We start from the raw sequence: 9709 nt of genomic DNA, 5'->3' as shown, positions 1-9709 counted from the left end.
TTTGTATAGACTCCTATTTCACACAATATTTAACTTGTACTAAATCCAGCCCAGATACAGGCTCCTTTCTCATATAAAGTCTATCTTACTTAAAAGTATTTTTATTTTTTGGCCTACAAAACAATTGTATTATTTTTCTTTTGACTGTAAGCAAAAATATCCTGTTGGTATTCAGTTCTTAATGGTCAGTTTCCATTCACACAATCAGATTATCTGATGTACTCTATTATTAACTAAAAACTACTCATAGTAGCAAGGACATACATTATAGAAAAACATGGTATTCACTTCAAATTTAATGGCTTCAAAATGTATATTCTGTGTTTTTGGCACTAACACTTTACCCATCTCAATTCAGCTTTACAAATTAATTTGCTCATTTCAGTAAAAGAAAACACACCAAAATATACTTGTTTTTTATTTATGAAATTATGAGTAATTTTTATTTCAAATTTTTAAATCTTTACATGTTTTCTATAATGACCATTTCATTCCCCCGATTTTGTCCTAAAGCCAAAGCTTCAGTGACTGAGGGGTTAAGGAAGCTTCCCTTCTCAGTGGGGTAGGAGAAAAACCCAGTATTGGGTGTTGGAGCTCAAGTGGGATGAGAAGAGTGACACAGAGGGAAGGGAGTGTATGTGTACATATGTGTAAATTTAAAATATACACATGTGCGTAAGTACACATAAAGCCCCCTAGCACCATCCACTGAGAAATAATGGGGGCAGTGACATCCCAATCATAATAAGCACATCTCACACACAAATCATGCCTCCTAAATACTAATTTCCACTAAAAGGTGGAGAAATGGCCGATTCCAGAGCTGGAGCAAGGCAAATACAAGATAAGGTTGGAAAAACCTGTTTTTCCAAAGAAAGTGCTTAAAAAATGATGGCAATATGGCAAAGCAGCCAACTTGAAGGTGCTCCCACTGGGGGCTAAATGTGGGACAATCTGAGATGCAAAATAAATAACAGATTATAATCCACGGACTAGAAAATCCTGAATCCATACTGATAAATTGAAATTTCAATTAGGAGCAGGATATATACATGGCTTCAAACTGCCTCCCCACAAAATACAAAGGGAAAAACAGTAACTTTACAGTGGAGAGTACCTTAAACAAATGATCAAAATGAACATCATCAGAAATGGGGCAAATTGAAACTGTGTACTACCTGACGGGGTGCAGTGAGAACACAGAATCACTTCTGTAATATCCCTGCCAAACAAGCACAGCTGGCATCTAATTATGATTAAACAGATAAAACCAAACGTAAGGATGTTTTAAAAAATAACTGGCCTGTAATTTACAAGAGTGCTGAGGATAGCACAGGTCAAGGAAAGACTAAGGAAATGTTCCAAGACAACACATGGTTTTTTACTGGACCACAGAAAAACAGTTAGTGAAACTTGAATGGGGTCTGAGGATTAGATGGGAATGATGTATTGGTATTAGTTAGCTTCCTCAGTTTGATGGTTGTATTATGGTTATATAGAATTCATTCTTTCTGAAGATAAAAAAGTATTAGAGGGCAATGGGGCATCATGACAGCAACTTAAGTCTCAAAGTGGGAAAGTTTTATTTGTAAGGTATTTACAACCTTTCTGTAAAGTTTGAGATTGTTTAAAATTTTTTCTTTAAAAAGCAGAATGCAGAAAACTAACCAATAGATTCTTATTATTTGTAAAGAGTTGATAAAGGAGTTCAATTATCTATAACTCTAAAGACATAATTTTAATTCCAATAACTTTGTCCAATTCCTTTGTCCATTGTGCACATACATGTTCTTCAAAACGATTTTGTCATTAATTGACCCAGAAATTTTTTTCACACGACTTTCAGAATCTTATATAAACACACACATGCACACACACACACTTTCTCTTTTTCTCCCCATTAGTTAGGATAGTGATATGTTCATAGGTATTCAAAAGAGGTAAGTTATTTGAATTCTGTTTTTTAAAATCAAACAAAAATGTAGGTGTTACGATAAAAATAACTTCTCCCCTCTGTGGCAAAAACTGAAAATACATTCTACTAGAGAATCCTAATATAGAGGCACTTAATATTATAAAGTATTTTCACATAATTTCATGTGAATACTCTGAATAGCAAACACCATTTGCAAACAATATACTTAGAGGTAGTTTCAGTTTTCTTTAGATCAGCACTGTCCAGATTCTATTTGGATACTATTCTCTATAGTAAAAAGCTAGTTTGATAGAAATGCCACAACAAAATGCTAGAATTCAAAGGAACCAAATTTGTCCATAGAATAAAGATTAAAATGATAAACCAGTAAAAAGGGAAGGCCGCATTCAAAGGCACCTGACTATTAAGGATTACAGGGCATCCTACCTCTTAAAGTTTAATCTAGAAAATTTGGAAGTCTACCATTGGAGATTGATTCCTTGGAGTTCATTCTATCCAATCTTCACACTTAGTTTATTAATAAGAAGATACTCTGGAACGGATAAGACATTTTCTTTCAAGATTGCCAATGGCTAAATCAAAAGGATGCCATTCATCTGAGCATAAATGAAACTTAACTCATTTCAGTTCCCTGCCCCTCCATACTTCTTCCTGTTAAGTCTCCAGTGACTGTTAATTCTATGTTTTACTGACTGACCTGCTGGTGATGAAAAACTAATGTAAATGATTTTTGAAAGTCAACTTAATTCCAGTTTCAGACTTTTAAATCAAAAGTGGCTCAGGTGGATACTGTCTCTTCAACACAGTAATATAAATATTAGTATATTGGCTAAAATGGATTATTGACAATTTTAATACACGTTGCATAGTACATAATAATATCGAAAAACACATGTTATCAGCAGCATAATGTTGACCATGTTCTAATCCATTCCACTTGCTCAAATATTAGTGCAAATAATTATATATTTGTAATGCATCACTACTGTCTAGCACAAATCTATGCCTTCTGAATAAATGACTTTCCTCTGAGGTTTGCTATTTGGAGTATGAAGTGATATATTCACATTTAAATTGGCTTTGTATGGTGAGGCACACTGCAACCTTCTAAACCACTTAGAAAATGAATGAGTATGGTTAATTACTTGTCTGTCTCTCTCTCAAAAAGTGATATTAATCACAAAAACTGATGTTTACTGTTACCTCCAAATAATAGTGTTAAAGTACATAGGGCCTAGTGTGAAAATATAAATCTTGTTAAGCCCAGGGTTATCAACCTAGCTGCTTCAAATCACCAATTAGAATTCTAATGTCAGGTTTTTCTCTTATATACACTTGAGGGGTAGCTTCTCACCTAAATCTGGAAAGGGAAAGAACTGATCAGTGGCAGGAAAACAAGTTAAAAGATTTAAGGCAATTTTTAAAAGATTAAACATGCAATTTTTGATTACGTGAAAATGACTGCCTACTGCAATACACTGAGCACATTTTTTCCCTACATGTTCACTTCAACATTAGCCATTTAAGAACTACCAGTGTACCAAGTAATTAATAGAATTGGGAAACTTATGACATTAAAACAGTCTGATTTTGAAGGCAGAAATATTGACTTCCTCACATCTTCCAAGGCAGAGTTGTCATTTACTCCCATGTTACAAAATACCGTACAAAATACCTGAACTCTTCCCATTGTAAAAATTATTGAACAGAAATAGTATTAGCATTATGTAAAATAATACTCATTAAAGAGAACATTTTGATGGAAAGATTTCTATTAGGTACAAACTTAGCATTCATTTTAATTTCATGACCACTTATAAAATTTTAAAAACAGAATTTTAAAAGTATGACCATATATTGGACACATTAAAAAAAATCCAATAGTAAATTAGATACTGACCCTGTATATCAACTTCATAATCTAAATATGACAATAAGAACCACATATTGGATGAAAAGAAAATTAGACTAAGAAAACTAATGAGCCTATCAAATGAAAGGACCTATTTAATTAATGCTACATAAGAAGAGTGTATTAAACACAAAGAATGGGTGAGAAAGACTTAGGTTTCAATCAGTCTTTTTACTACCTGCAGACCTTGAACAGATCTAGTTAGCCATTTTATGCCTTAGGTTTTCACATGTCAAGTGGAGATAATAGTACTCAGCTTCCAGGGCTGCTTTGGAATCTAATGAGATTGTATGCAAAGGGCTTAACAGAATGCATGGGACTTAAGTCAATAAATGTAGGTATAATTATCTTTATTATGCATCTAAATTTAAAAATCACTGTTTTTCCTTTATGTAGAATTATTCATTTTAACAATATGGACTGGTCTTTTCCTTCAAAGTACACAATGTATTTTAGGACAGAGTTTTTCAAGCAGAGAGAAGTACTACAGGTACTGAATATGGTTAACCTAATTGGATGAAAGCACAGAAAGCTTTTTATTGTCAAATTCTCCATTAGAAATCAGGAGAATTCAGTATGCTTCTAGAAAACATCTCACACTTCTGAGTCAATGAGCAATATATAGGTAATATGCTGAATATTTCTGAATTTAAAAAAAGTTAAACTCCCTCCCAGATGTGAACATTTAAGTCAGTAACAAATTATGCACTCTGAATCTTGCTTACGCTCACCTAACAGTTCAAGCATACCTTAGACATTGCCATATAAACATGACCACCTTAAGGGATTTTGTGGGATTTTATGAACCAAAATCTTTTTAATTGGATACCTGTAAATACTCCCCATAATAGAAGTGAAAAAGACATTTTAAGGAAGCAGTACATTCTCCACTGTGGATCAATCTACTGGCTGATAATTAAATTATTTCACTGTGAGCCTTCAGATAGTGAAATATTTAAAGTGAAAGAGGAAAGAAAAAGGTATAAATTATCTCATAAATTAATCTACTTAGCAGCACTTTTTAAAAGAAAGGAAATGGTAGGGACTTGCAATCATGGTGATCTCAAAATGAGGTTAATAATTATCTTAGAATAGTCTGTCAACTGTCTAAAGATCCATTCAGCCATTATTTAGTAATTCTTCAGAAAGATTGTTAATCTGCTCTGGCTGTCATTTTCAGTATTTTAACTTACAGAAGGTAGACTTTGTTCTTAAACTTGTGTTCTATATTTCACTTTCTGTACCACTTTATATAAATTAAATATACATACTCAAATTTTAGAAAAATAATTTGTAGTATTTTAGAGCTTGCTTATTTTCAACTTCAAAACACTACCTAAATATTGCATGTTAGCTTATATGTAACTGTGGAAAACTGTAGATTCTCCCTATTCAAATGTTGGCTGAAGTTATTAATATACAAAGTTCCATTATCGCTACCTTAAAACTTTACCACGTGTTTATGGAAAACATTTTACTTATTGCTCATCTTTTTTGAGCCACAAATTTGCACAAAATTTTATAGTAGCCATAAATATGGAAAATACTTAAAAAATCGGAATACAAAGAATGCATATTGCTTTATACAACAAAAAATTTTTTTCTAGAGAAAGACAATCTGTTTAGGCTGAATTTCTAATCTTGGTCATACAGTCAAGTATTTTTCTGTTAAAAAAGGAAGTGAGAAGACCTGTGCTATGAAAAATAAGGAACATCTTAAAAATTTAAACAAAAGTCATTTATAAAATTCAGGATGGATGTCCTTAAATGTAAAAATGGAAATTAAAAAATAAAACAACTGTAGGGAATTTGTTTATTGAGCATTAATGTTAATACTTCTAAATTAAGTATTCACTTGTGAATTTTGTCACTGCACTGTCAATGGACAAAATGAAAAATACTGCACAGAACTCAAGCACAGAAATAATAATTAACAAAATATCTAAGCAACAGGTATATGCTTTACATTTAAAAAACTAATCCAAACAAAATGATTTGAAGCACTTCTCTGATTTGAAAGTCTTAAAATGTTCTCTCATGTTTTATTTGAGATTTTTTTTTTCTTTTTTTTTTTAAACAAATTGACACTGTGTACAAAGAGTTCAACTGGCCAGTAAAACTACTGCTTTAGAATTGTTGGCTTTAAGTAACAGAGGTATAATTCGAATTCACATCAGAGCTTTGTAAAGTGGCAATAGTACAAGCATATGCCTTTCTCTAGAATCCAAAACCTGTTCTGCCTCTCCCTTGGCTAAAGAACAGAAACTAGACCGCCTTCTAAGGCTGCCGCAGTTTCCTAGAATGCTTTGACAAAAGTTGGCATACTTCATTTCTCTTGCTTACCTTGATAACACTGGGCTAAACAGAAAATAAGGAAAATTCAGTCAACAGTAACTGAAATAGTAGCTAGCTCTGGACCTGGAACTTTTGGTAAAGTTGATAACCATTTGGAAACATATTCTCAAAGGAGAAGTTACTTTCCAAAATTAGGTCAAAAAGGCTATATTAGAGGGAAAAATTGCCAAGAATGAGTTGAACATTAGTTTATCTGTTCCTGAAAGACTATAAACAGCACAATGGAAGCTGAAACACTACATATAGTTAAGAATGCATTCTCGTAGAGCAAGTGTATAAAGTTTATAGAGTAAACGGCCTTTCTAAATTTCCACTTGATGTTTAAAATTTTGTAAGTGATTTATTATGCCACCATATTAAGCCAATTCAATTAACTACATTAAGTAGGAATTTCTTCAGAAGTGCCTTGAAAAAGACAATGACAGAAACTATAGATTTGAAAAGCAACTAGTCTTTGCAAAGTTCATCTCCAGACTTAGAATATATAATGTTATCTATCAATTCCCAATTACACTTAACATAGAAGACTACCTGCATATTTAGGTATCCCATCTTATTCCAGTTTAAGTTAGAAATCTTAACGGATTGCATTGTTGTGAAACATATCCTCATATGCACCATTTAGACTTTACCGTACTTTTTTATTTCCCTTACAATATTAAAATAATGAATAAATACGGTGTTTTAGTTAAGGTCCTCTACCTTAAGTGAAATATAAAATAAGGTAGATCCCATTAATCTCTCACTAGCATTGGCTTAAAATGTTTACCAAATAAGAAATAGTAAACTTTAAGGTTTTTTTTACCCAGAAAGCAGAGTATTCTGATCCACTCCTAATAGCTACATGATACATTTCATCATTTTAGATTATAACATTTTCCTTGGAATAGTATTACTGTTGTATCTCAGAGAAAAATCCAACCAACCAACTACAGAAATTATGCTCAATTGTTAACTTTCTCTAGGAAAACCTAAAATAACTTGATTATAAATACCAGTGCTGAAAAAGTTGTTAAAAATGAATAAATAATAAATGCAGTTTTGCTGTATTTTGCCATTAATACAAAACAGGATGGGGAACTTTCCCAATGGAGTATGTTAAGAACATGTACCACAACACTGGTTAACATCTCATTTGCCTTCTGACACCAACATTTTCCAGGATGAAAACAGTGACGTAGTTTCATGGAATTTGAAATTTTTAAGTTCAAGAATGGAATTAAAATTCACCTAAGGGGAAAAAGCAAAATACGGCTGGCTAGGAGTGTCCAAATTAAAAAAAAAAAAATCTCAAGGGTAAGTACAGCCACTGTTTCTCCAGTCATTTTTCCGCAAAATGTTGGCTGTGTCATAAGAAATCTCCTGTGCTTTCTAACAACCAAAGCCTGCTGAAGTACAACACATTTCCCTTATATTCAACCTCAGCTGAAATGTCGAGCAAGTCTGGCAGATCTATAGTCAGCACGAAGTTGTACGAAGGAGTGAAGAATATTCTTGTCCAGATTAGCAAGTTGTTCTCCTGAACAGACTTGTTTTAAATTATCTGGGGCAACTACCAGAAGATTGCAAAGTGCATGCAGAGTATCAAAAAGCTGTAATACCAGTGGAATCTGAATTGAGATAAGAGAGGGAAAAAAATCATTGAAACAAAATACTTTCTAGTTTTACAATTAGTCTGTAAATTCTTCTCACTTGTATATACTGTTAGTCAGGACATACTAGTGTCAGAGAATTCAATTCAATTAAAAGTACCTGAAATGTTAAAACCCAAATATTTCAGATTACCTAAGTTTGCTATATTTTTGAAAAAATTCATATTATGTCAAATTTCTAAAATAGTACAATCATTTATACTTCAATGGACTAGACCTAGGTATCATTAATTTAGTACTTCTCTTAAAATAATTTAAACCCTAAGGAAAACTGATTTCAGAGGGATGTACATGAAGAAAGAATGTATTTTCCTGATGTGTGACATACACAGCATTTAGTTATGTAAGTCAATGAGGTCACTGGACTGTGGGGCTGAAATATTGCCTTGTCTAAAATAAAGCATGAAGCAAAAAAGTGTGTTAATATTGAAAACATTAACTGGAACAGTAATTTTCAGTTAGAAAACGTTAGATCTATCTATCTACAATTATGTACAAAAGTTATAAACTTTTCACTAATGATTTTATGTCAGTACAGATTTTTAATAGCCTGACTTACACTCTTGAGCCTATTTACAAGTTTGATATTTATGAATACATACCTTGAAGTCTTTGGCACACTTCCTATATTCAGCTACATCACAAATTGCTAACATGCCTCCCATACAACTGTAGGAATATTGTTGAAGATGCTCATAAATAAGTCGATGAAAACGTACTCCAAGTTCCATTAAAACTGTATCCACATTCTTCCCATCCATGGAGTTTTTAATCTTCTCCACTTGCTTTCTTACATAAGCACAGACTTTAACACAGGCCTGTAAAATTTTTTCTATACTTATTACATAGAAATGTTTATTTAACCAGCTTAGCTAAGGAGAAAATACATACAGTTCCTCATTAATCTCTAAGTATAAAAAAAAACACATAAGAATATAGAAAGATACACCAATGAAAGTGTTAACATTTTACTCACATTAGTATACTGAATCAAAACATTGTTCTCATCTTCTGGCTTAAAATCTGTTTTCTTTTGTTCTGCAGCCAAGATATGCTTCATCTGTCCAATCATACAATTCAATGTCCTAGGAAATTGAGAACACCGTATGTTCAATCCACTTACTTTACATTTACTTTTAATTATAGTATTCATACTAAATCAAGTTAAAATTATTTAATTTAATGATCACCCTAAACTATTTTATTATTGGTAGACCTTAGATTTTAGAAAAAGTAAATTCTTGATCTTGATATCAAAGAGCTCTTAGTTTTATCAGCTTCCTGCTCAAACCACTGGGCAAAGATTTATTTGCCCAACACTTTAGGGAAATCTTAAAGATCTTAGATGCCTGTCACTAATTTCTTTCTTTAACAGCTGTGTACAGAGTATGATTAGGAAGGGGGGAAGATAGAGGGTTTAAGAAGAATAGCCAAAGTTTGGAAGAACAGGTGAGAAGAACATGAGTTTCACAGCCTAAATAAAAGTAGAAGGCTAAGACAAATGGTAAGTTGAAAAATGAGAGCATGGGTTTTTAACAGCACCAATAATGTTTAAGTTACGTGATATTCTCCAACAGCAATCAGCCACACAGTTATAGGAGGAAAAAAGAGACTACCTAGGTAGAGTTTAGGACCTTTAAAACAGTTATGGTTAAAGGAAGTGAATTTTAGGGTAATTACAAAAGAGTAATTCAAGAGATGGACCAAACAATCTAAGTACAATAATGAATAAAGTAAAGCTAGGAAAAGGTTATTAGATTGGCAAAAGATAAGACTTGAAGGAATAGAATTCCTGCTGAGGTCTGGAAATAAGTATACAGATTTAGACGAAAAGAAGGTTATGGGCAATGAGTA

General features: G+C 32.4%; 1 protein-coding gene across 1 annotated transcript in view; it reads right to left on the bottom strand.

The window, feature by feature from the left end:
• Window positions 1-410: 410 nt before the first annotated feature.
• Window positions 411-9709, bottom strand: part of EXOC5 (exocyst complex component 5) — a 75326-nt gene continuing 66027 nt past the window's right edge. Inside the window, exons 16-18 of the mRNA XM_036918706.2 lie at window positions 8832-8940; window positions 8458-8673; window positions 411-7813 (exon numbers count right to left, since the gene is read on the bottom strand). Of these exons, the coding sequence (XP_036774601.1) occupies window positions 7625-7813; window positions 8458-8673; window positions 8832-8940 (514 nt within the window). The 3' untranslated portion in view covers window positions 411-7624. The remainder of the gene's footprint in view (window positions 7814-8457; window positions 8674-8831; window positions 8941-9709) is intronic.

This window comes from Manis pentadactyla, chromosome 11, assembly GCF_030020395.1.
Source record: "Manis pentadactyla isolate mManPen7 chromosome 11, mManPen7.hap1, whole genome shotgun sequence".
Taxonomy (NCBI): domain Eukaryota; kingdom Metazoa; phylum Chordata; class Mammalia; order Pholidota; family Manidae; genus Manis; species Manis pentadactyla.
Note: the sequence above shows the minus strand (reverse complement) of the source record. Positions and strands in the feature narration are given on the sequence as shown.